This window comes from Eptatretus burgeri, chromosome 13 (genome assembly GCF_056783735.1).
Source record: "Eptatretus burgeri isolate ZD-2024b chromosome 13, Ebu_testis_v1, whole genome shotgun sequence".
Lineage (NCBI taxonomy): Eukaryota > Metazoa > Chordata > Myxini > Myxiniformes > Myxinidae > Eptatretus > Eptatretus burgeri.
Genome location: NC_140973.1, coordinates 35,789,941 through 35,817,440, shown reverse-complemented (window position 1 = coordinate 35,817,440; position 27,500 = coordinate 35,789,941). Strand labels below are relative to the sequence as shown.

Here is a 27,500-nt window from a genome sequence, read left to right as displayed (position 1 = left end):
TTATCATTCCGAGATTTCAGTGCCCTTTATTGGAATTGCAACTTTAAGAAACTAGTATTATAGGTTAAATAGAATTGGACTTATTTTAAGATGCAGGATATACTTTGAACAGTCATGATAATTGCCTGAAAGGCAATTGAAAAAAAACAAAAAACAGAACACTGTTAATTATGTTAAAGTCCAGTTTATGGCTCAGCAGTGTGCTGATGATGCAACCCAGTTGGATTGCATTGTAGTAAAATTGCCCATCTGTTTTTAAAACAAGGAATTTATGACAATCCACTAATATTGACTAAGCAACATTTTATGGCCATCTTCAAATGAAAAGATGTGCTGAAACCATATTCTTACATAATCTTTTCCAGGTACCTCCAAATGTTATTGGGAGAAGATAACAGAAGAGATGGGATCAAGTGTGTACCTTAAATTGCCTTAAGTGAAACAATAAACATGGGTTCCCATCCTACAACAGTCGTTTTGTCGATATAGCGTTATCTTAAAAAGCACATTAATGGTGTGAGATGTTGGCACTTGTGGCATCTAGTCATTACAAGAGAAATGTTCCAGAACAAGTGTGTGATCAGCTAATACGTTCTACAGATAGGAACTGCTCATACCCAGAAGGCAGATATTCAATTTCCTGCTTATGCAAATTTGCCAATTGTGTCAAGAGGTTCTTGTCCTTCATAGAATGCAAATATAAATTTCCCCTTGACTATTTTCTTTCTATGCAAGATCAAGACTACTTGATCATGGAAAAGAAAAGTGAAGTGACAGAGTGTCAAAGAAAGAAAGAAGCCAATATGGCATTGGGGCATCAGTTGGACACAATAAGCATTGGAATGATGAAAAGGAAAGAGGAGAGAGGAGGGGCGGAAACACATTAACCTTCAAAGAGGTTTGGGTTAGTGTTAACAGGGGTAGCATAGATTTGGTGTCGGGATGGGGGATGTTATGAGGTTTGGTCTTGCTTGAGGTTGGCTTTGATCTTGATGTCACTGTTTCAGACACTCTCCAAGGCGATTGTGACATTTTCATCTCACCACTTACATGTGGGCTATTCCGTGCCTTCAAATAATGCACTATTTCAGCTGTTCGATCCTTACCAACTTCTTGCCTGCCACTTGCGTCAATGTTTTAGTCATTGTATTAACGAGAGAGTTCATAGAACATGATACCCTGTGCAGTGTTTAAGTATACATACTTCAATTTTTAATAAAATAATGATTTAACACATCAACTGTGAGTATACTGATAGTCGTGGGTGTTCCAGATTCTGCCACCGAGCATTCTCATAGAAAAGATTAAGCTCTACTGTATTGGATTGGATTGTAAACAGAATATGCTGTCGTATCAGGTAACGCAAAACCCATCTGCTGGAAGTTCAGTGAACATAAATGTCTGTAATAATCATGATCATCATTAATCAGTCTCCATGAGAAGTTATGCCACTTCACTGCATTCATACGTGCCACTTGGAAGGGTAATAACAAGTAGAAAAAAAGAAAAAAAAACACATGGTACTCAGCACATGATCTGATCTACCATTAGCAATGATGCAATACCAATGTCGATTCAGTAGCTCGTACCTGGCATATGGAATTGAAAATCTTGTCCCACTGCCTGCGATGAGTTCTCATAACATGGGGCTTCCACAGCAATGCATAAGAAATTAACTTAGATTTGCTCATGAAAGGGTAAAATTTGAAAATAAAGTATATGCACATGCATACTTGGCTTGCAAGTAGGAGTGCTGTACACGGTAAGAGTTGGTAGTCAATGTGTTAAAGGTCGTGAAAACTACAAGGGCACTCTTTGATGTCGTGACTGCACCAGAAATGCCCATACTATTACGTCATTGAAATACTTTTACGTTCAAATCCCTGAACACAGATTCAAAAAAATGAAATAATTCTGGCTGCCAGACCATGCGTCTGATCAGGTAGAAATTGAAAACATATATTCCCCATGATGACTCAATCATAACTGTGATGTTTCACTTCGATTGAAGAAGCGGTTCAGGAAAAAAATTTTTTCACGATTATCGTTGATTCCAATATGGCTGCCAGAACATATGACCTATTAACGATTCATGAACACTCTCTGGTGTCCCTAAAGGCCCAGTCACACCTTGACGTTTTAGCCAGCGATGGCAACGTATTAAAATGTATGTAAAACGCTGGCTTACGTTGAACTTTTGATGTTTTTTTTTTAAAGATTCGGACGTATTCATAGCGACTTGGTCTTATGTATAACGCATTAGTAACGGACACAGAACGTTTCGTTGTGTTATAGATAACTTATACCAACGAATGCTGAACCTGTTGTCGGCCTACACAACCTATGTCCAACGATAGTCTAACTTAGGCACAGCGCGTTGCACGCATCGCCGACGATGTCGGGACGTAGCCTATTAAAAGGCTGACGCACAACGATTCGAATCATAACTGCCGTAGAAATGGAAGTGTCAACATCGCGGTCACACCTTGGCGATCTTGCCAGCGTATGCCGACCTAAGAAAAATGTGTCTAAAACGTCGGGGCACGTCAAATACGGTATGAGTAAGTTTGGTATACGTGAGTAGAACGCTAAAGTACGCTATCATACGTCGTAGTAAGTAGAGTACATCAAGAAATTTTAAACATGTTCAAAATTTTACGACATACTTGCCGTATGCCTCACACATTCCGCATGCGATGGGAATAAGTTGTACGCACGATATGCGATCGTTGGCACACGTCGACAAAAGTTACTTGTAAGGTACTCATAATAAGTCAAAGCACGTCAAGGTAATGGTTAGCGTCAGTGTTCCAGACTCCCTGTTTGTTTGTTTTTTTTCTTTTTCTTCGGTATGACGGTGATGTTGACACTTCGATTTCTGGTGCGGTTATAATATAATATAATTAATAGGCTGCCGCTCAACGATTTAAATCATAACCGCACTAGAAATCGAAGTGTCAACATCACAGTCATACCGAAGAAAAAAAAATAGGGAGTCTGGAACACTGACGTTAACCATTACATTGACGTGTTTCGACTTATGAGCACCTTACAAGTAACGTGTGTCGACGTGTGTCAATGATCGTGTAACGTGCCAACAACACGTTACTCATAGGTTAGAAATAAGTTTTGGGTACGCTAAACATTACTTCAACGTGTTTCGACTAATGATTAACTTAGCAGTAACGTGTGTCTACGTGTGTCAACGATCGCATAACGTGCCTACAACTTGTGGCCAGCAGAGCGGAACGTGAGTCATACGCCAGCATAAGTCGTAAAATTTCAAGCATGCTAGAATTTGAGGACAACGGCAAAGTACAACGATGAAAGCCAGCGTACTACGACGTATGGCAGTGTTTTTCAGCATGCTCTCAATGTTTCCAAAACTTACCCATAACGTATTCGACGTGTGCCAGCGTTTTAGACAAATTTTTCCAAAATCGGCATAAGCTGTCTAAAACGTCAAGGTGTGACTGGGCCTTAAGTTCCATTTCTGCACGGGTCTGTTCATCGTTGGCGCAGTTTTGACACCCACAGCACTCTGTGCAGGACAGTCCTTTTGACTGGCAAGAACACTGGTTAGTCTTGCATTTCATCTTCTTCCAATTACATTTCGTTGCCTCTAACAGTTCCTTCGGCGGTGGTGGTTTGTTCAGCCAGTGAACAGTCAGTGCTCCGTTGTGTTCCACCCATCCGTGAAATGTAGGAGAAGGGGCTTCTATAAACCTCTCAGTCACGCGGTGGTGGATCGCAGACTGATAGTTCACTCTTTTGCAATGCAGCGTCAGAGCGTCGCTTGAAGGCGGCAACTTCTGTTCTCCCAGCAACTGGCTGCAGAATAGCTTGTAGCAAGCCTCATCCACACTCTTCATGGTCGGCTGATTGTACATGGCGCAGACGAATTGTTCCAGGTCGTGAATTATATACTGATCTAGCATGAATTCTCGACCAATGCTCCCGAAACAGGTGATGAGATGGGGACTCTTCATCATCAAGTCAAATTGCCTTGTTTTGCCCTTACCGTGGAATGCACTGGTGGTATCGCTTCCCGTGAAATTGTGCATACCTATCAACGCATCGCAGACAGAACTTTCCAAGGCATTACTCAGCTTCCTAATGTCAACGACGATAATGTCCTTGGGATTTCCTGTGACCAGATGGAAATTTCGTGCTCGAATCAACTTTGAGTAAGCCAATGTCAACACAAACACATCGGTGTCGAAACTCTCGATGCGCACCGACTCTTCATTCTGTCCCGCGTGAGCGGCATGTAGCAGGAGCTTCGTGTCAGCTTCCTCATGGTCACATTCAAGTTCAGGTACTGACGACACAGTCATGACACCATTCAACACCTCAATTTTTCTCACATTTGCCGGCATGACTGATGTACAACAGCATGTCACCTAGTTTTGATGGAGAGATGTTTCTCGTCCACGATTCGACGATGAACTCTATCAACGCCTCCTTGTTGGCTCTGCTCAGGAGATAATTGGCCCACTGTTTTGGAAGGGCTTGATCACGTCCGTAGATGGTTCGCACCTGAAGATCGCCCGCCCTGCCCGCTCGTCTGGCGTGCTCCAGGCACTTGATGTTGATACTTGGGTAAGTATCAAACACCACGTCCAGTCTTGAAGATCGGTATGTCATGCTTTGGCCACTACGATGTTCAGCAACATCTCTTCCAGTTTGCCGAAAGTGTTAGGCAGTGAACCAGTCTTTATCGCCTGAATAACGGCCATTCCATCCACAATCGTTGCACCTTGGATAGGCCGAGTGTCCACAAGGCAATTGGGCCACAGTTTCAGTATATGGTTGCAGAGTTTGGCTTTGTCCGTCTTAGCAATCGAACCATCACCGGATGCCAGTGGGAAAGATATGTTTGCCAGTGGGTATACGAGCGGATCGTGGAGTGTTACATTGCTTTTCTCTCCAATCAACAGCAGTCGTGTGAAAAGACGACGTTCATTCGCAATTTTAACCTTCGGCGTCTGCTGGTGGGGAGTCACCGACTTGCCGAGCACCTTCGATAAAGTTGCCAATTTGGCCTTCAAAATCGGACTGAAGAATGGGACCTCACCCGAGAGAAGCCGATCGCGCATGAATTGCATGACAGCATTCTTTCCCTTGACATACGCGTTCATCAAGTCCGTGGAAGTAGCTGGCGGTGCGATGACACCTGACCTAATATTGACGAGTTCAAGGTGAGCACCAGAGAAAGGGTTAATCATTTGAAGTACTGTGTCCATCACTTGTACCACCACTGCTTCGTTCTTCTTCGAGCTCGACACATCCAAATCCTTTCTCGTTCGGGGCTTGTCATGGATACCCGCCATGGACTCACATTTCCTTGCGATTTCCGCACGTGCTGGTTGGGACAGGATCCAATTCTTCACAGCTGTGCTTTTCTGAGTGTAACCAATGATGCCTCCACTGGTCTTGTTGTCCCTCTTTAAAGTCTGCTCTATGATCTGATCACACGCAACACTACTAAATCCATAACGAGTATGCCGTTGGGCAGTCCATTTGCCGTCCATGAACGCTTGATAGGTGTCTGGGTGGGAGTGCTCTAGCCCGGCCATTTCCAGCCAGTAAACGGGTAAGTACCTTGCATAGTTTTGGTGATCGTACGCAAAGTACCAGGCCATTGACACTCGTGATCGCAAGGTGCTTCAGCCAGTTCGAAGTACGAGTTGCCCGTATAAGCTCTAGTGCTAGCTCCACCATTTTCAAGTCGGGCCATGTAATGTCCACACTTTGGTGTTTGTTCAGGTCATCCCTCACCATGAGTGCTCCCGAGTATAGAACATTTAAATTGAGGTCTGAGTCACCCTGCTGTGGACCCTGGCTGGCTTCATCCTCTGTAGTTGACTCTGTTTCTGTTGTAGAGAGACTGTCTGCAACAGCAGCCTGAGCAATGGAACCAATATCAATGTCCTTCATGTACACCACTTCGCTCTCAGACATTTTTGGTGGACGATAGAAAATCATGTCTGGGTACTGTTCCTGCAGTCTTTTCTTCAGTCTTCTTGCCTGGGAGTTGGCCTTATCCTGACCTTCGCGTACTCTGAGTAGGTTATTGAACATCTCACACAACTTCTTCATATGTATAGATTGCTTTCCATCACTGAGTCTTACCTGGATTACTTTATCACAGAAAATGTCAAATGTTGAGTCATAGTTCACTTTCTGAGTTTGGAGTTTACTTTCACTCTGTCTGTGGTATGTGTCATTCACATACTCATAACATTTATGGTGATAACAAACTTCCAGCGCCACACAGTCTTTATCCTTTATAGTTGTCATTATTCTCACATCACGTTCATCTCTCCTCTGCTCAGCAGTTTCCCTCAGCTTTCCTCCATCCTGTGTTTCTGCCAGGGACAACTGATCACGTTGAGATTTTCCTTTGACTCGGATGAATTTGTCTTTTTTCTGGCATATGATTCAAATTCTTGGCAGTACACCAGCTGATTTGCCAGCCACCCTTTCTACAGAGGTTCTGAGGTATTTTGTGGTACGAGTGCCCCTCTTCTTCTAGTCCGCCCACCACCTCACTGGCTCTAGCAGAAACTGCAGTAGTGCTGGCTTCTGATTTCCTATTCCTGGATCCAGCGCATTTTATATGATCATTTTTACAAAACGACGCATAGCAGAACCGGTGACAGCCGGCATCCGCAGGAGGATCAGTCATTGGCTGCAGTTTCATAATTTGATCAGCCAGCAAACGACATTTGTTGATAGTTTCACTATCTGTGGCGTCGCACCAAGCCTTTTGCATACCTTACGCCATCTCTTATCCGTGAATTGCGTCACTTTCTCATCATCCTCCCCGCCCAAGTGTATGAAACAACGCATATTTGGTTGTTGAAAGACCAAAAATCACTCAATCACACGACAACCATGGGCACCGTCATCTTGATTTGTTGTTTCCTGGTCGTTTCCTCCGCGATTACAAGCATGCCACGCTCACTTCACGGCGGTAATTTTAAATGGTAATAACTGTCGGTGTGTCAACTTGTGCATATGGAAACAAGTAGGAATTTCAGTGGTGTGTTCTCATTAATGTACAGGGTGAATTTTGTTTCGATTGGTGATCTGCACAACAAAACTGAACGGACCGACCCACTCCACATAACCTATATAGTCGGATAACTCTGCTTCTTGCGTGCTCCCCCCTTTCCCCCATCATAAATAAATACATTTGTTAAATGTATCAGCTCGCTTCTGTGTTTCTTCCATTGGCTTAGCACGGCACGTGTTGGTGAATTACAAAGGCTGTTGCCGCTGTAAATGTACATTTGGACCGATGGAACTTTGGCAACCATCCACTCAGGTTGCGCACGGGTCGGTCACGCTAACGGCTCAACTCGTACGAGTGCCGTCGAGGGTGTGAATACTCAGTAACTTGCCACGTGGATCTCTTGGTATTTTGAAGATTGGCAAATTACCCTGTACCACGTGGTGGAATTATTGACGATTCACGGTCCGGTAAGGGACCCGTACTTTCGGAGTTTTCCCAAAGGTACGATCGAGATTCCGGGTGTTCAGTAGAGTCGACCCTACTGCTCAACCTTGCGGTCGTGCTCGCAGCCGACGCCCGGCTCCACAACAATATAGCCATATGGATTGCATTGAGTACCCAGTCACATGTTCAAGGGAATACCAAGATGGCTATTCAAGTTTCGGAATTTGAAGTGAATATATCCCTTTAAATGGTGAAATAATTCGGTGTGAGTTTTATTTTTACATGCTATTAAAAAGCAGTGAAAACAATTGGTGTTTTCCAAATGAATTTAGCACCTGGAGTCGGAGATCATGTCACAGGTTGAACACGGCAAAGTCACCATGACAGAAGATGGAGAAACTAGTTGGGAGTGGTTCAGTTTCTGAGGCTATCCCAAGCATTGAAATCAAATGAAGGACCAATTACTGCACCGCAGTCCCAAGAAGGAGGCCAGACATAACAAACCACACACACACACACACACACACACACACACACACACACACACACACACACACACACACACACACACACACACACACACACACACACACACACACACACAATGTACTGTTAAGTACTTACAAAAGCTATTATATTTGAAGTTATAACCTTCACTTATAAGCAATCAACTGATTTCCCAACTGCCCGGATCATCAGCTGGGCACCATTTTTCATCGAGGTTTCGATCCTTTCAGCCCAGAACCTCTCCAAACGGCGGATCCATAACCCCGGTCGCAATGTCCACATCAGTCGATTACTCAACATCAATGGAACCACAACCTCAAAGTTGTGTCCAGACAGTCAGTCAACACAGCAATGTAATATCCTTATGCAAACTTGTTTAATTATCACTTTTATTTAAAGCATTACTACACATGAAGAACCTTAATCATACACCACTTTATGTGATAATAAATTAAGCGATAAACACTTTACATTGTAGACATGCCCATAACACAGCACCTCCATCTTACCAAACACTCAAACTGTCATTCAAATATTCAAACTTGAATTAACAATCGATTTCAACAAGCTGCACTGCGTATCTTAGCAACCACCAACAAATTATTCTAATGCTTATCGAAAATGTATTTTATAAATAATATTTATTTATTTGATTTTTATTTAAATTCCTCCATTATTTAATACCATCTATAAATATATGTATATGTATATTCAATGATGCAATGGAAGGGGAATATCAACTTGTGACATAAATGATGATAGTTCAAGGAAACCTAAAGGTTTTTTTTCTTCAATTTGAGTAAAACTATATGCATATAACAGTTATTGCAATACAGTGTTTTCAGAAACCTTAGGGCTTGGAGATTATTTTAACAAAGTAAGGGAGGGTCATGTGATATTCTGTTTAATGGAGTGCATGACATGGATCTGAACAGCAGCTTATCTTGATCATATTGACTGTCATACCAGTATATACTTACTGTTGGAAAAAAAGTCTATCACTTAACGCACTTGCTGTTAAACAGGCTCTTCTCTAAACCTCAGGTCAATCATGTCTCACTCATGATGGCAGCTGCAGCCAATAGTAAGGAGAAGGTGGCGTTTTGGGTGTTAACCTTTCATCAGACCAATAACTCACTTATTGATCACAGCTGTTTGCAACTGTGAACATAAACAAGAAAGATGCCTTACCAGTTTGGGACAAATCAAATCTTTATGCAAGGGTTGCAGGGCAATTTATCAAGAAACTGGAGTATACCTTCAGCCAAGCTTGGGTTTTAGCCTGCACAGAATCTTATGTTATTTTGAACACATCGTTGAGGCTCATGGAATAGCGAGAACAGAACAGAACAAAAGGAACAGTGGAGAGTGTGGAAACACACAAACAGTAGGGTAGAAGGAAAGAATTGAAGGAAGAATGGGTTCAGGGAATAATGAGATGAAGGGGAGGGTGATAGAGACACATGGGGTGAATAAGCTGGATACAAGCTCAAAAACAGCAGTAAGGGGGCTGAGAGAACAAGAAGGGATATCCTGGAATGAAACAGAAATGGACCAAAAAAACCCCCCCAAAAAACAGTAAGGATGATGGAGAGAGAGAGAGAGAGAGAGAGAGAGAGAGAGAGAGAGAGAGAGAGAGAGAGAGAGAGAGAGAGAGAGAGAGAGAGAGAGAGAGAGAGAGAGAGAGAGAGAGAGAGAGAGAATAAAATACAATGAGAACTGCCACTTTATAACTGCTGGCAGTGATGACCGGGTACTAAGACGTCTGGCTTCGATACAACCCTGCTTTGATGCAACATGGGACTGCTGAGTTACAGAAAGAGTGACACGAAGTGTTGAATGTATTTATTACGAATGCAGTTGGCCCTTTTTCCTGAATATATACTCGCTCGCAATTGCATCGGTGTTTAAATAACCTGAACACGAAGTAATAAATGTGGACACCATTGGTGCAGAGGGTAAAGCAGGATTTCCCTGAGTCTAATGAGGCCCCACATGTTTCTCTACGACAGGGGATTCACAAGTTATGCACCGAGGAACAAGCCATGTTCCATACATTTATTATGTACACAGTTGACCATTTTTCCTGGGGCCATCATCGGTTCAATTTTGTTCTAATTGGATAAGGTGCGTTTTTCTATCCAAGATGGCCACCAAACCACGTGGCATGTGACGTCATAATTTTTACCCAATACTCAGCAATGATGTAAGATGACAGTTGCAATGTTTTGCTTCAATGGGATAATTGGTTCGAGAGAAAACATTATTTAATATTTTTCATAAATCCAATATGGCTGCCAAACCATGTGACATCAATTAGAAATTAACAAAGTTGTTCAAGCTTGTCTAGGGGAACATATGTGTAAAGTTTTGCCTCAATCTGTTCAGCCGATTCAAAGAAGAATATTTTTACATTTTTTAAATTTTCAAACCAATATGACTGATGAACCACATGACCTACGACATCTTAAATTTATATTCTGCCTCTAATGGGGTATGGGATCACACTTGCAAAGTTTCATGTTAATCAGATAAGGTGTATTTTTCTATCCAAGATGGCTGCCAAACCATGTGACTTCTGACATAATTTTTACCGTATTTGCAGCCATAGTGTTAAATAGTTGCAAAGTTTCGTTTCGACAGGATAAGTGATTCAAGTGAAAACATTATTTAATATTTTTCTTCAATCCAATATGGCTGCCAATCCATGTGACCTATCAATTATTCATTAATTAACTTATATCCCCTTGCCTTGGAGAATATGTGCGTGAAGTTTCCCCTTCATCTGACCAACCCTTCTGGAGATGTTTGAAGGTTTTAGGGAAAATTCAATATGGCCACCCAACCATGTGACCTATCAACTTGTAAAATTAACAAACTTGTAAAAGGATGACATGGGGGAATGTGTGTGTGTGTGTGTAAAGTTTTGCCTCAATCTGTTGAGCCGTTCTGGAGAAGATGATTCAAAAATTTTATTTTTTTCAAAACAATATGGCTGTCCAAACCATGTGACCTATTATGTCAACATATTTTTTTGATGGTGAGTTGTGCAGATGACCCTCAAGAAATTTCAAATTTTTCCAATGCAGCGTTCTCAAGTCGAATTTTCACCGGAATACTACTTCACCGATGATGTCACAAAAAAATCACCCTTCTTTCCCATGGGGAGTTTTTGCCATGTGCCAAGTTTCAATTTTTTCCATTGTGTGGTTTTGGAGATACAGAGGTCCAAAGTTTGGCCCCACATTTTCGGTTTTTCAAAGATGGCGCCCATACCACATGACCCATGACATCACAATCATCAATTTAGTGCGCTTTCAAAAAAGATACCTACTATGGTGAAAAAATTGTGTCGTTCGGACTTGCGGTTGTCAAGAAAATGAATTTTAAAGCGAAAAAAACCCGAAAATTGCTGGTGGAAGAAAAATAATAATAAACAGAGCAAAAACAATGGGTTACCCAGCCTTGTAGGATTGGTACCCTAATAACCTATAAATTAAAGGGTTTGCTTGAGGAGAGTTAATGGGAGTATAAAAGATGATGGGTATGGATGAGGGATGACCTGATTTTAAGTACAGTACTGTACTTGTAAATTATATAATTTGATAGCAGCTATATGTCAGAAGATATGAATTGTTTTTTGAAATAATTTACATGTTTGTCCAGAGATGCAGCAGATTCCATGTTTGCTGTGTTTGATGCACAACGCTTCAGAACACTTTAAAAAAGGACCAATAATGGCATCAGAAAAAACTGGTTATAATTATAATTTTCAAATTTATCCAAGAAGTCTTCCTACAGAACGGATATTTTTTTAAATAATTAATAATAAAAGTAATGGATGGAGGAATTGTTTCGCATTGGCACACATGCGTACAAATTCTGGTAAAAAACAGTGAATGCACAAACCAAGAATATACTCATTCGAGACTGTGAAAAGGTAACTCAACTCTGACCGAATTTCGTGCTTTTTTTTTTCGTGCTGACCGGGAAAAAAAGTTTTAAGAATACAAGATTATAAGTTCACCCCCTGTTAGTAAGAAACTGCAGTGTTAAAGATTGCATTAGTGTGTGATTACTCAATCAATGTTCAAATCTCGAAAGAGTGGAAAATAGTAATCGTTAAACATGGTGGTGTTATACATGTTTAACGATTCTAAAACCGTGCTCACACACATAATCTGATGTGAACTGTCTGTACTCATTTCCAAGAAATCTGATGTAACTTGTCTGCACTCATAACCTCTGCCAAAGAAGGTGAAGGAGGATATGTTTTTACCCCTCTCTGTCTGTTTGTTACTTGCAAAATCGAAGATCTCTCAAGTATATTGGTGAGTCGATTTTGCTATTCTGTTTGTCTGTTTGTCTGCCTGTTTATAGCCTACAGGTTACAATTTTAAACCGATCTTCACGAAACTTCACCCGTGGTAGAGTTTGTTTTAAGCAAGAAGCCTATTGTTATTGAGGTCAAAAGGTCAACAACTTAGGTGAGATTTGTAAAATCCTCAATTTTCATCCCATTGACGTGAAATTTGAAGAGGATTTACATATCAGGTCATTTAATTCAATCACCAATTATTTTATGGGTCAAATTTGTTTTATGGATTTTGCAAGTATCGTACTCTGCATGACGTCTTCTTCTTGTTTGTCTGTCTGTGTGCAGCATATCTCAAAAAGTTGTGGAATAATCCGGATGAAATGTGGAGGTTGTGTTGTGGAAGACAGGTTGGGTGTGTGACACGGATGAACTGATTAGATTTTGGTGAAGATCAGAATCTGAATCCAGCGACTAGAATTTTGAAGTGATTCATCACTATTGAGAGATAGGGCCAAAAATTATATATAGCATGATATCTCAAAAAGTTGTGGACAGATTCGGATGAACCTTGGTGGACACATTGGTTGTGCGACAAAGAAGAATTGACTCAATTTTGGTGACGATCTCAATCTGGATTTGGATCTGATAATCTTTTCAGTGATTCTTCACCATTGAGAGATCGGGCTGAACCGATATATATATATATATATATATATATATATATATATATATATATATATATATATATATATATATATATATATATATATATATATATATATATATATATATATATATATATATATATATATATATATATATATATATATATATATATATATATATATATATATATATATATATATATACATATATATCACAATTTGGTTGAAACTTGGTCGACAGATCGGATGTTTAACAAGGACGAATTGATTCGATTTTGGTGAAGATCCGAATTAGGATCTCGATACGAGAATTATTTAATTTTTAAGTGATTCCTCACCATTGAGAGACGGGGCCAAAATCGATTATATAGCATGACATTTCAAAAATGTATTCAGCCCATGTGGAAGAAAAATAATTATCTTCATGTATTTTCAATTATATTCACTTGTTGAATTGTTGCTGGTACTTTATAAATTTAATTTTTGTTCTGTAGTCGAATTGGCTGTCAGTAATGTTTCCCTTTTCCCAAGAGTCTTTTGACCTACATATTGATAAAGGAATGTATTACTATGAAAAAAGGTCTTGCTTGCTGCATAGCAACAGGGTTAGGGTTAGGGTTAGAGTTAGCTGATTGATAACATTGCAAACTTTTGCCATGATTGTGTCATTCTCTCCCTTCAGTCAGGTCAGGTTCGATCTGTGACCTGCTACAGGTACCATGTAAACCTGTACTAACCTGTTCCATGGTCGGGTTGTCGGCGACTAAACCGTCTCTCCCACCAGGTTTTCTGGTGAGGAGGGTGTTTGGATATGGACACCCAGCAGGATTAAAAACAAAACCTGTCAAAGGGCGGAGGAGCTCCTTGTGAGCCAACGGCCATCCATATCTAGTGCCCAACTGTGTCTGCGGACGTCCTCCTGCAGTTGGGTTACTTCTTATTAGGAGGTTGGTGGCAGGATTTGCACTCCGGCCACCGTAAAACCCTTCATTCCGCAAAACGCAAAAACGCAAAAAAATCTGAAAACCCACTCCGTGGGAGTACCTCCTGTGCAGCTTCCCTTCGCAGGGCAGCTCACCGGATGACGGGATTGTGGCAAAGCCTTTGGGACCCCCAATCTTTGATGATAGGAGGGAAACCATGGGGCAACATCTCTGGGTCAGATTGCCGGAGAGTGTGTCGGGGTGGTGCTGAGGTGTCGTCCACCAGACGGCGGTCGCCTTGGGTTAACCTGAGGCGGTCCCTTCGGGTGGGTGCCTGGAATGTCCTATCCCTAAGAGAGGATGATCACATGTCTCTGTTATCATCTGAGCTCAAGCGTTTGGACATCGGGATTGCCGCTCTCTCTGAGGTTCGGAGACCGGATTGCGGCGAGATAATGGTGGGTGGTTACACCTACTATTGGCCTGGTCGCTCTGATGGTTACCATACCCAAGGAGTTGCTGTAGCTGTGTCCAATAAGCTGACCCCAATGATAATTGAGGTAACACCGGTCAACGAGCGTATTATGAGATTAAGGATTCGTCACTCCTTAGGTGTCATTTCCCTGGTCTCTGTTTATGCTCCGACTGAGGCGAGTGATCTCACCGTGAAGGATGCATTCTACGCCACACTCGAGTCTGTGGTTGATCAGTGCCCCAGACGAGATACACTTCTAGTCTTGGGGGATTTCAATGCATCAACTGGAACTGATAGGGATGGTTATGAGGTGTGTGTTGGTCCCCATGGGTCAGGAACTATGAACCAGAATAGCACTAAGTTCCTTGACTTTGCAAGAAGTCATGGACTTAGGGTGGCTGGTTCATGGTTTCAGCGCCCACAAGCTCATCGCTGGACTTGGTATTCCAACGCTGGCGGTGTGGCAAAGGAGATTGACCATGTCCTCATTGACAGCCGTTGGAGGATGATCCAGAACTGCAGGGTCTACCGGAGTGCTCAGTTCCTCAATACTGACCACAGGCTTGTTGTAGCAACTCTAAAGCTGCACCTCAAATCCTGGAGAATGGTACCATCCCAGCCGAGGCTGGATGTTGCCAAGCTCAGGGATGAGAGAGTAGCTGAGGAGTTTGCGAACAGGCTGAGTGGACACTTGGGGGGTCTGGGTGCTTTGGGGGGTCCTGAAGAGTTGTGGAGCGCCTTCAAGACCACCGTCCTTGATGTTGCCGGTGGATGCCTTGGAGCTCACCGCAGGGCAAAGAAGAATTTTGTCTCTCAAGGGACACTAGATACCATTGACCAGAGTCGCAGGGACTGGCTGAATGGCAGAGCTGAGCTGTTCAGGGAGCTGAGGCGTAAAACTGTACGTGCACTGAGGGTGGACAAGGAGGCCTATGTGCGAGGAATCTGTGAGGGGGTAGAGCATCACCTGTGGACAGGTGATTCTCGTCCCGCTTACAGGGGAATTCGCGCATTACGTTCATCCAAGCCCATCCCTCGGAGCACTGCAGTTCGAGCAGAGAGTGGTAGGCTCTTGACAGAGGAGTCTGAAGTGAAGGCCCGCTGGGCCGGTTACTTTGAGCTGTTGTACCAGGCTGATCCCCCAACTGTCGAGTTGGACGTCAAGGGTGTTACAATCCCTGTTGCTGACCCTCGAATCAACTGTGGTCCACCTTCGCTTGTGGAAACACGGGCTGCGGTGAACCAGTTGAAATGGGGCAAAGCTCCAGGGATCTGTGGCATCCATGCCGAACTTCTCAAGGCTGGTGGAAATGCTGCACTCATGTCGTTGCATGCAGTTTTGTGCTCTGCCTGGAACACAGCCATTAGGAACACAGGCATCATCCCAACTGACTGGAAGAGGGGCCTTGTTGTCCCTCTCTGGAAAGGGAAGGGTGATCGCCAAGACTGCAACAACTACCGAGGGGTGACGCTGCTCTCAGTGCCGGGCAAGGTCTTTGCTCGGATAATTCTTGATAGGGTTCGCCACTATCTGCTTGAGCACCAGCGTCCAGAGCAGTCAGGCTTTACACCAAAGAGGTCAACGATTGACCGTATCCTTGCCCTTCGTGTCCTCACCGAACGCAGACGAGAGTTTCGGCAGGGGCTGCTTGCAGCCTATGTTGATCTCTGTAAAGCGTTCGATTCAGTGAATCGGGATGTCCTCTGGAGGATTCTTTGTCTTCGTGGGGTGCCACCAAAACTGATCGATCTGATGTCTGAACTCTACTCTGGTACTGAGAGTGCTGTAAAGTGTGGTGGTACCATCTCTGACTTATTTCCAGTTGTTACTGGAGTTCGTCGGGGATGTGTACTTGCCCCCACACTTTTCAGCACTTGTATGGACTGGATTTTAGGGAGGATGTCGGAGAGATCAAGTTGCGGTGCATCGTTTGGGAATGTCAAGACCTCGGACCTTGATTTTGCAGATGATGCAGTCATCTTTGCGGAGACTTTAGACATCCTCTTGGGGACCCTCGAGGTGCTGAATGAGGAGTCGGAGCCATTGGGATTACGGGTTTCTTGGGTCAAAACTAAGATCCAGGCTTTCGGTGACATCTTGGATGCTGCTGTCCTGTCTGTGTCTGTTTGTGGTGAGGATGTTGAGGTCGTGGAGAGATTCACTTATCTTGGCAGTGATATTCATGTCTCTGCTGGCTGCAAGTCAGAGGTCAAGAGACATCTGGGTCGGGCCTGGGGAGTCATGGATTCACTGGATCATGGGGTGTGGCGCTGCCGGTACCTGTGCGGGAGGACGAAAGTCCGAGTCTTCAGGTCCTTGGTACTTCCAGTCTTGCTCTATGGGTGCGAGACTTGGACTCTGACCAAGGATCTGAGATGGAGACTTAATTCCTTTGGTAGCAGGTCTCTTCGGAGAATCCTTGGCTATCGCTGGTCAGATTTTGTGTCCAACGAGCGGTTGCTGAGAGAGATTCGGATAAGATTTGTTACCTGCATAGTCCGTGAGCGTCAGTTGCGGCTGTATGGACATGTGGCTCGTTTTCCTGATGCTGATCCTGCTCACCAGATTCTCTCAGTGAGGGAGTCTCATGAGTGGAGGAGGCCAGTGGGCCGACCACGTGCCTCATGGTTGCAGCAGGTTGACCATCATCTCAAGGAGATGGGGATGGGCCTGGCATCTGCCTGGGGGATGGCCAGACGGAGGCCCCTGGAGTACCGGCGGAAAGTGGACGCAGCGACGCGCTGTTCTGGCACATGCTCCCATACCTGACCTGACCCAAAGTGGCCATGTATAGCAGTTTTGAGTTATTTTGCCTCATGCTTATCAGCTCATCACATCGTTGAATTGCCAAATTTCTCAGCCTCCCATTTTTGGATGTCAAAATGTGTATGAGTGATTACTTCGGAGCTTCTGTTTCAATGAAGTTCATTCGAATGTTTCAGTGAATCATTGAATGTTCTTCCTCCGTATATCCGAAATTAAAGATTCTCCATTTGTATGCTGGTCCATCGTGTGTAAAATCGAGTTAGTTTTACACCATAAATATGTCCTCGTGGATCAGGAATTGCTTGGCAGAGGTAAGCGCTCTACCAAGCGCCCTTCTAGTTTTGATCTGTACTAAAGTTTGGGCATTCACATGAAAAAGATTATTATGGGCCAGGTGGCAGGGAGCAAACGAGTTGGTTTGATAATGTATGGGTAATGAATCATGCAATTACTGTTGGCAAGATAATCTCCGCAAACATCGCCATCAGATGGCAAGGCACACCCTCAGGTAGAAAGTTATGCCTGTCACTTATATTCACACAGAGTTAATCTCTTGAAACTTCAGGTTAACTCCAGACTAAACAGTCTGTGTGAACCCACCTTAATAATATAGCAAAGCTTGAAAGTTAAAATACGCTTTATCTGATGTTTATGACAGTGAAAAATTGCTTGCATCAATTTGGCCATAACGTCGGTGTGATGCATAATTTTTTATTCAACTCTAAACGCGAAGCATTAATTCTTATTCAAAAACCTTACAGCCTATGTGGACAAGACTCTACACTGACTTTCTCGTTCACAAGTACACAAAACATATCACATATCTATTTCACATTAACCCTGAAGCATCGCATAATCACAAATGCATCTCGCACATAAAGCCACAAACACCTTGATGAATGGTCTAATATTGTATCACACCATGTCGACATGATAAATTTCCTTTTAATAGGCATAACTCCCTCATGAACTCCTTCAATGACTACAGAACATGGCTGGTCAAACTTACTGATGAAGCTCTCAGAGCTGAATATTTCACACTGATTCTCATAGTCTCATAGACTTTGAGTGAATCAACTTCAAGAACATTTTTTTTATTCCACAAGGTCTGAAATCTGTATCTCTAGCAGCACAAAGCTTCAGACATGAAAAAAAAAACAGAAGAGTGGAGCCGATTAAGAAGGTATAAAAATACCATAAAGACTCACCTCTGACACGCAGCTCTGCAGAAGCGGAGACAGTGTCAACGGTGGAACGCACTGTGCACGTGTAGTTCCCTGCATGGCGGATTTGCACACTGTTGATGATGAGATGTCCTTTCTGTGAAGCAAACCCACAAAAAAAAATGTTGATTTCAATAAAATATATTATTAGTGTCACAACTGTTTCCATAGAATATATAAAAGGAGCTCAGTCTCGGCATGCCTTTGTGCGTGCCTGTGTCCGTCCATTAACAATTGTCCTGTAGGGGATACCACAAATCAAGCAATAACGGTATCCATACACAACACCGCAGTACATGCATACACACATATACGTACACGCAGCATATAACGTCCTGCACATACACACATGAGAAGAGTTTGTTTCCTGGCAAGGCCCATGCCTAATATGTAACCCAGACAGTTTGATCAAAAGGAAGAGAGGATGAGGGAGAGGAGGGGAGAGCAAGAATTTATATTATATTTTTTGATCTTCCTCTTCATGTGTTGTATATTTTGTGGAATTCGGCATCTAAAAAGGATGTGATGAATATCCCATTAACACTCTCCCAATTCTCACTCCCTGAGTGTAGAGCTTGGCCTGTATCTACACACCGCCTAATTTTATGTTTCCCATTAACGACAACCGTTTTTTTTTAATAGCAAAGATTGGTATTCCCATCAGTGAAACAACGGGTCGTACATTCTCATAATTATGATGAAATTCTCAGGACGCATTAAAAAAAAGCAAGAGTATTTATGATTATTATTTTTCTCCATTGATTGAAGATGCTTAATTATTACATACAATGACATTATTATATTGCCCCGAAATAAAAATAAGTTGTTTAATAATTATTGAGATGGAAACATTTTGATTTTCTCACAATATCAGGATTCAGGCTCATGTTGCTATCACAAGTGCTGTAAAAGTTCATGCCATCCATTACTTCGGAGAACGTCACAAACATTAATAACAATGTACTTCCATTGCATTTGACTTTTTGTTCTGAAAAAAGTTATGTGCACCCTGACTATGACTGTGATTATGATGACTGCAATGACTACTATTACATTCATGGGCCCAACAACTCCCACCTTCTTGGGCGGATGTCGTCTGGGAAAAAAAAAAAAAAACTTTTGGTCCAAGTCTTTTACGAACCCCTGTCCAGGTCTGAGGTTCAACTGGAGCTGATTTGAGCAGGAATTTGGAAGTTGTTGAGGGTCTCTGCAATAACTCACCTAGAGTGGGGCAACTTAGCATAACAATTGTGCATTTTGTGAGGGAAGCACCAAATTTGGCACACTAGTAGCCTATCATATTATAAACAGATTTGGATATTGGGCCATCTCAAATTTTTTTATGGCAGTGGAAAATGGCTGCCACAGCCATGAGCGGCTGAATTTGAGATGGCCCAATATCCAAATCTGTTCATAATATGATAGGCTACCAGTGTGCCAAATTTGGTGCTTTCCTCACAAAATGCACAATTGTTATGCTATATTTAGCTAAGTTGCCCCACCACTACTCTTTGAGAAAGATACCAAGGGATCTTGACATCCACCAAACGAATGCTAACAGATTGGATAGCCGGCTTAATCTCCATCTGAGTGACGGCACATTTCGTGATGCAATGCTTTATCTTTAAAGTGTGTGTGTGTGTATGTGTGTGCGTGTGTGTATACGTCCTGTGTGTAGTATCGTCGTGACTCCCTTTATTCTCTCATCTGTTGAACCGACTCCCTGTGACTGTGTCTGTTGTCTCATGCTCCTGCCTCCAAGTCTTTCAAGAACGCTCTCCATATTCAGCTCATGTTTTCTGTTAACCTCTTCGCCTCTTCTACTCTCTTTGATCATGCCACCACCATCTCCCCCAACTGTACCCCACACTACCCGACAACCCACTTCTTTTTTCCTTTCTGCCTCTCATCTGCTCACGCTGTGATGTCCTTGTTTCCGTGTTCCCTTTTAACCCCTGGCTGCCCCTTGTTGTTTATCTCTTCTATGCAGCTACATTTCTCCGTAAATACAAAGAAAACACATACACTCATTTAATGAAGTAGAGGGTCTTAAATAGGTCGACAGTAAACAGTGTTTTTAAGACACAGAACAATAAACACGATTTCCTGCCACAAGAACTGAAGAGGAAAAAAAAAAGTTATTTTGAAGACTGTTATCGCCATATTTGATATACGAAGTAACTGTTGGAAAGGTGGAGGCCAATGAAAGAAAGATTAATGGATGACTGGGAAAATGACTTCATGTGCCTCGCCTCCCTCCCTCACTCACTCACTACAGGAACCTTATGCGATAAAAGTGCCAAGTTGTGTTTCATGTTGAGAACATTATCAGAGCATTGTAAGGTTGCCAGAGGAAAGCAGGTTACAGAAATGCATTCTTCTGTTCTGATGGAAAGGAGACAGAGGTTAAAACAAACAGGAAGTGAAATGCTATGCAAGCAGCACCCGAGACAACAGACGAGGTCCAATACAAGGAGGTTATTTGAGCAGATCAAAAGGTGGAAGGCATGACCTGAAAAAGGAAAAACAAGGATATTAATTCAGTGAAAGAAAGATGCTTTACATTAATCAGCACACTCATCACGGATGATAGGTAATTGGTGATTTGTGTAAGTGAAAGGTAAATGGGAGAATCTCTCCAGCATGCTGTTGGTGTCCTCCTCCCCAATCACCCTTTTTCCACGATGTTCTTGTTCTTCTGCTATGTTTTTGCCCGTTTGATGTTTTCGCCCTTCCACGAGCCTTGACTTTGTATCGAAGGAAGTACAGCTGAGTACGAGACAGGTTTTGACCAATTTTCTGATGGGCATTTGATAAAACAAAGAAAGATGTCTTGTGCGCTGTTGGTGGATGGGATGGGAAGAATGTTAACTTTGGTTTTTGCCACCACCGGTTGAAATTAACAGAACCTCAATTTGACTGATCTGAAACACCTACAACACACAGTGTAATACCAGAAAAATAAGAACATGTACACTGAATCAGAGAAAAAAAAAGTAATTTATCACACTCCTTCGTTTTACCAACAGAAAAACTCAATAAATTTAAATGTTCCTCACCTAGTAATAAGTAATGTTTCAGTCTACGTGCCACGACATCACATGAACTTAGTGTTGGAGATGTGAAGTTTGTGATAGTAGGGTGAAGCTGTTAACTATGAAGAAAGCAAACATTGAGGGTACGAAAAGAGAGTGAGGTGCGATCAATTGGGAAGAGCTAATGTACGGGCGGTCTGCATCAAATAAATGGGAAACCATGAAGGAGCAATTGTGTAAGGTGCAGAGTAGGTATGCTCCAGTGAGATGTCAAGGTCGTGGCAGAAAAAGACCATCGTGGATACGTGAAGAGGCAAACAGTGTTATTAAGGATAAGCAGAAGGCATTTATTAAGTGACGAAATGACAGGACTAGAGACTGACTCACATCAGTGGAGGAGTGAACAGAGAAGAGGGAAGAAAACAACTCAGCAAGCCAAATGAGAGTATGAAAAGGATATGGCCAACATTTTATATGTAACAGCAAAACATGCTTTAATTATGTAAGGGGTAAAGAAAAAGTTAAGACAAGTGTGGGCTTCGTGAGTAAGTGTAGGCACAGGCGAGTTGATCGATGATGGTAAAAATAGTTTTTTTTTTGCTTCCACTTTTACACAAGAACAGTCAGGGGAACTTCCATTAGCTGAGATGATCTGTCTTGAAGGTGAGCAAGGGCTTTTAGAAGAGATCCAAGTAAGAGTGGAGGAAATAAAGAAACAGCTTAATACTAGAGTAATTCGACTGTGCGTAGTCGACGGGTATGCCTCCGCTCTCCCGCACAAACACTTGAGTATTGACTTATTTGACCCTTGACCTTTGTCATATCTGGCTCAAAATCTAATCAGTTAATTGCCCTGTCTAACTTTACCTTTGTACCAAGTTTGATGAAATGCTGTCCAATATTTCTTGAGTTAGGGCGTAAACAGTAAAATTTCAGAGTTTGACCTTGACCTTTATCACATCTGGCCCAAAATCTAATCACTTAATTGCCCTATCTTACTTTACCTTTTTACCAAGTTTGATGAAATTCTACAATTTGCTTCTTGAGTTATCGCATAAACGAAAATCCGGACGGACGAACAACCCGGAAACACAATGCCTCCGGCACCCTTGGTGCGGAGGCATAAAAACTAAAGGATGAAAAAGTTCTGGGGCCAGCCAAGGTATGCAGGTAACTCCTTGCCAGGTGGTGGAGTGGGTGGGGGGGGGAGTGGCGGTGGGTGGGACATTGCAAGTTGAAATCACGGAGCCAAATAGTGATGACCAGGCAAGTCTAGCCCCAACAAATTGTTGATTGTTGACGTTCTTTGCTGTGGTGCATTCTGGGCATTTCATCCGACCTCCTTTGACACGTTTCTTTGAACTAACTTAACGAATAAAAGGGAGCGCTTTCAATTTCAAGCTTCTTCTTGGTGCCAAAGTTTATTACTGCACTCAAAAATCAGAGGCAAACATGCATTACATACTTTTATTTTTCAAGACCTACAAACATGCAAAACACCCCACCCCTCTCTAAAATGCACAGTGGTAGGTTCATCGATAAGCTTGGCAGGGGGCTACTCCTGCTGACTCCCCATTTCTTTACCTTTCTCTCCCTCGTCCTCATACTCTCTAGCCACTGCTAACACAATAAATTTGTTTGGGGAAGTTATCACAAGAGCATCGAGTAAAACTGAGAATGACAGCCCGGAGAGCATTTGCTCAAGTACCATGGCAGCATTGTTTACATTGGAGACCGCCTTGTTGTTAAGCGGTGCCGAGCACTCCATTCCGTTGGAGTGCTTGCTGGAACACTGAATCAAGCAAGCCACTTGGCAAGCGATAGCAAGCTGCTTGCTAACGGAACACACCCCTGCTGTTGATATAGCTCAGGCATCATGGGCCTAATGACCTCCTCCTGCATCGGATTTCCATGTCAAATTGATCTAAATCTAAACGTCAATCGACTCCTACATAAATCCCACCCTGAGTTTATCATTTATCGAGTTGGTGTGAATGGAAAAATTCCAAAGGCCTTTTGACTGGGGATTAGGATTAGATCGTAGTCCAGACTGATGATGACGACCACAGTCCACCTCTTGAGAACCTTTTGCCCTCTAATTACAAATTCATCTCTGCTGCAACAATGACTAAATAAACTTTTCTTTCCTGAAAATTCCACTATGCGTGAGGAAAGAGACTTCATTAGAAGAGAACTTGAATTGACACAGCACTGTGGTCAAAATGTCTATCTGTATCAGTACTCATGTACAAGTGATACATTTTCATTGCATGTGTACATTGCGGTATGTGCTTACACAAACCAATGAAATTCAGCATGTGCACAAGCTGATATCGGTCTTTTATTAAATATGACCTAACTACTCACCATCACGGTGTTGATTTAAGAGATAACAAAATTTGGAAAGTTCATATTGATTAATACATAACGAGTTGGTGCATTTGGGGAACATCCTGCATCCAGGCCTGCGTGGATTGTACAGAGGCACAGAGCAATGCATTTTATGTTATATTAGAGTAAAAAATGTGTGTGTGTGTGTGTGTGTGTGTGTGTGTGTGTGTGTGTGTGTGTGTGTGTGTGTGTGTGTGTGTGTGTGTGTGTGTGTGTGGGGGGGGGGGAGGGGGAGGGGGGACATGCTTCCCTGTCCCCACCCATCGATTCCCATACCTACCCCTCATCATTACCCACATTCCTTGTTTGTCCATCTCTATTTTATCACTCAACCCTGCCGTTGTGTTTACCCCCTCTCTTTCTGTTGTTCCTTTTGTGCTGTTGTGTCCTGATCCATTCTGTGTTGTAGCTCTTCCACGAACTTTAACTTTGTATACAAAATTAATAGATTAAATATTCATAAGAGGCATCCAGGAATATCATGCGATGTGGCAGAGCAGATAAGCATGATGTTAACGAATATATTATGTAACTACTCGTTGGAGTCAGGACAGGTAGCACAGGATTGCAGAGAATCAAAGGTAACTGTTATTTAAGCAACGACCCAGAGAGGAACTGGGAAACTAGTAGGTCTCAAAGTGAGACCATTCACCGATCAGTTCTGTTCCATGGTCAGAAGTCCGATGGTGTTAACAATAGTAATCAGAGAACAAGATAATATCGAGCATATACTGGAAGTTTAAGTCCAGATTTTTGCCAGTTTAGAAGTTGGATAGGTTTTTAGGTTTGGCTATTTTGTCTGGTGGAAGCAAGCATCGACACTAATTTTGAATCTCGACCAATCAGAGCGCTTGCCTGTGTCATGTGGTGTGTAAAATGGCTACACCCACACTACAAAAACAGGTTTGTCACATCAACAAAAAAGTTCTTTAGGTAGAACAAATCAGTGAAAAGTGTCGGCGTACACCCATTCACTCCAAGCAGATGAACTAAGAATCGCTAAGGTTTGTGTTGGTTGGGATTAGATTGTGATTGGCAGGTTATCGCGAGGAATCGTGAGCATCTGGTTGGAGTCGCGTTCAGTGATGTTCCTGTTGAAGCAGGGTTTCATGCAGCATGCAGCTATGAGCATTTCATAAACGAGAGGCTCAATGAACTTGGTGAGAAAAAGTGTCTGAAGAGGAAGTTGGGTGAGGGTTGACCTCTGAGTGTGAGAGCTCATCAAGTGTTATGGTCCAGCACGTCCACATCAGATGAAGCCGAGTCACCAAAACGAAAAAAAAAATTGTGATCCCGATCGAGCCTTCATGCCCCCAGAACATGTTCTGCCTGCAGTCTGTTAAATATGTGAGAAGGTGGGCCACGATGTGAGAGCATCTCATAAAAACCACAAAAGACAGCTTGATGTGAGCTGTGATTTTGACAGCGGATGAGTAACTTGTGATCATGGGGTATGAAGCTCTCAAAGTTGAGTGACTGAAAAGGGAAAATCAAATATGCCCACTTGAATAAAAATTTCAGGAAAATTACTGGAATGCCACCACGCTGAAACAAGATGAAGGCATTGTGTTGTATATCAGGAAAAAAAAATATTGTACTGCCCTTGAAATGAGATATCACAAACTCTGCGACAAGGAATAATGGAGAATGTTGTTGAAGAAATAAAAACCAAGGACTGCACCTGAGAGGTAAATAAATCAGGACACCAGTGCCCCAGAATACAAAACACATTTTGTGTCCAAGATAGAGATAGGCATGTGTTTGCAGCTCTTATATTTATCTGTATTTCAGGGACAACGGACGACACAGCCTGTGCTTCATCTCGCAATACAGTCGTGAGGGAACTAATGAAGAATCATGAAGTTTTCCAGATGACCAAGCTCATAACTTTATTCTTGAAATGTGCTAAAAGAGGAGCTACTTTCACAGAATGCAGGTAAATTCAGTTGTGCAGTAAATGGCTTTTGTAACATTTGCTGATAAGTTTGAAAATGGCAGAAAAAATATGCATCATGCCAGATATATCGTGAGTTTGTAAAACGTATCGGTTTCCTCATCTAAAAACGTGTTAGCGCACTTGCTAGATCAAAACTGTAATTTTTGAGAGTAAATTGGAGGTCTGAGACACACTTCAAGCTGAAATTTGGTTGCAATAGGTGCTGCAGCCATTTTGAAATCGTGGAGGGAAAAAAAACTCAACATCCCTTACCTCTGGACAGGCAGCAAGTCTTTCTTTCTCTGGTCTCCTCAAAATATGTCCTGTGTTTTCCTTCAGTCAAACATTTTTAAAGTCTTTGGTATGTCTCTAATACCTGGTGTTGGCTTAATGGTTAGCGTGGTGAGGTTGAGATCCAAGGATCCTGAGTTCAAATCCCTCTCGGCTGTTAAATTAATACCAGGTGGGGCTGATTCTGCCTGTCATCCTTCCGAGGTCGGCAAAATGAGTGCCAGCATGCTGGTGTACTGTGTCGAAGTGGCGACCCGTCCAGGATGGTGTCCAATCGCCAAGGAGACTGCTTAGGCAGAAACAACGCTCTGCACAGAGTATGGTCCCAATGGATGGAATGTTTGGAGACAAACTGCTACAATAGGACTACCCACATCAACCATCTACGTGGCAGCCTGGCGGTGGCTTAGTGGTTAGGCTGGTGGCTTGGGATCCGAGGGTCGCTGAATTAACACCACTGAATTAACTCAATTAACACCAGGGGCTGCTGAATTAACACCAGGGGGTTGACTCAGTTTGTCATCTTTCTGAAGTTGGTGAAATGAGTACCAGTGTGTACTGGTAATGGGGGCACTGCATCAGCGGCATTGCCACACCCCTAACCAATGATGCAACCAGCAGCCAAAAAGGCTGCTCACGATGGGAACCAACTCTGTGGAACGTAAGTTAGTTTGTATTTCTTGACACTCTCAACAGGCACTGTTTTGGACCATTTCAAGGATGCCTCTGTCACCATACCATGGGGCAGTCAGATGGCTCATCTTAAGCTGGTGCCAATCCATCAAATGTATGACAATGGCCCCAGCTCTAAAGAGTTCTAGAAGGAGTTAATTGTAACTGTGTAAAAATGTACTCAGAAGGAGGGCTGTACTCATGTCACAAGTCAGGTTTGGCTTGCACTGATTTGTGTGGATGTTGGAAATGTAAAAGTTATGCTGCAAGTGATGAAGAGCACCACTTGTGGGGTGATGTGCTTGTCGAAGTTAACAAAGATGGAGGGAGGGGGGTGATTATATAGAGGAAATGTGTAAAATGCTCGTAATTTGCTGTTATTTTTGTTGTTATCTCAGATTGTCTCCACTTTCAGTATGTTCAACCACTGCGATAGTCTATTTCGTGTTCAATGATTGATATAAATTATCATGTATCCTTTGAGATATTTATACATTTGTGATGATAGTATAAAATTATTGCAGTCTGGTACAACCCTTGGGGGCCTGGAAGCAGCTGGGTTCCCCTCTTTTGCACCTTCTCAATGATGTAATATCAATATTGGTAGCTTTTGCAAAAGGGATACCAAAATGTTACTGCATACTTTCAAGATCGGTCCCAATAGGCTTTTGTATAATTTGACGAGTCTGATGGGAAATTAAAATTAAATGATTTTGCCAATAAAACTGGATCATGAGATACCTTTTTGTGCTGTTTTAATGACCAAGCATTCCCCAAAGAGTAAAAGGCCTGTTACTCGGCTGTAATTCATCACGGCACATGGCGTAGAGCC

The 27,500-nt window shown here is 42.6% G+C and overlaps 1 protein-coding gene across 4 annotated transcripts in view; it reads right to left on the bottom strand.

Annotated features, from left to right (window-relative positions):
• LOC147014234 (contactin-4-like) overlaps positions 1–27,500 on the bottom strand; it is a 588,183-nt gene that overhangs the window by 101,325 nt on the left and 459,358 nt on the right. For all 4 annotated transcript variants that reach the window (XM_085852006.1, XM_085852003.1, XM_085852004.1 and 1 more), the window contains one exon: positions 18,329–18,440. In XM_085852006.1, coding sequence (XP_085708132.1) covers positions 18,329–18,440 — 112 coding nt within the window. The remainder of the gene's footprint in view (positions 1–18,328; positions 18,441–27,500) is intronic.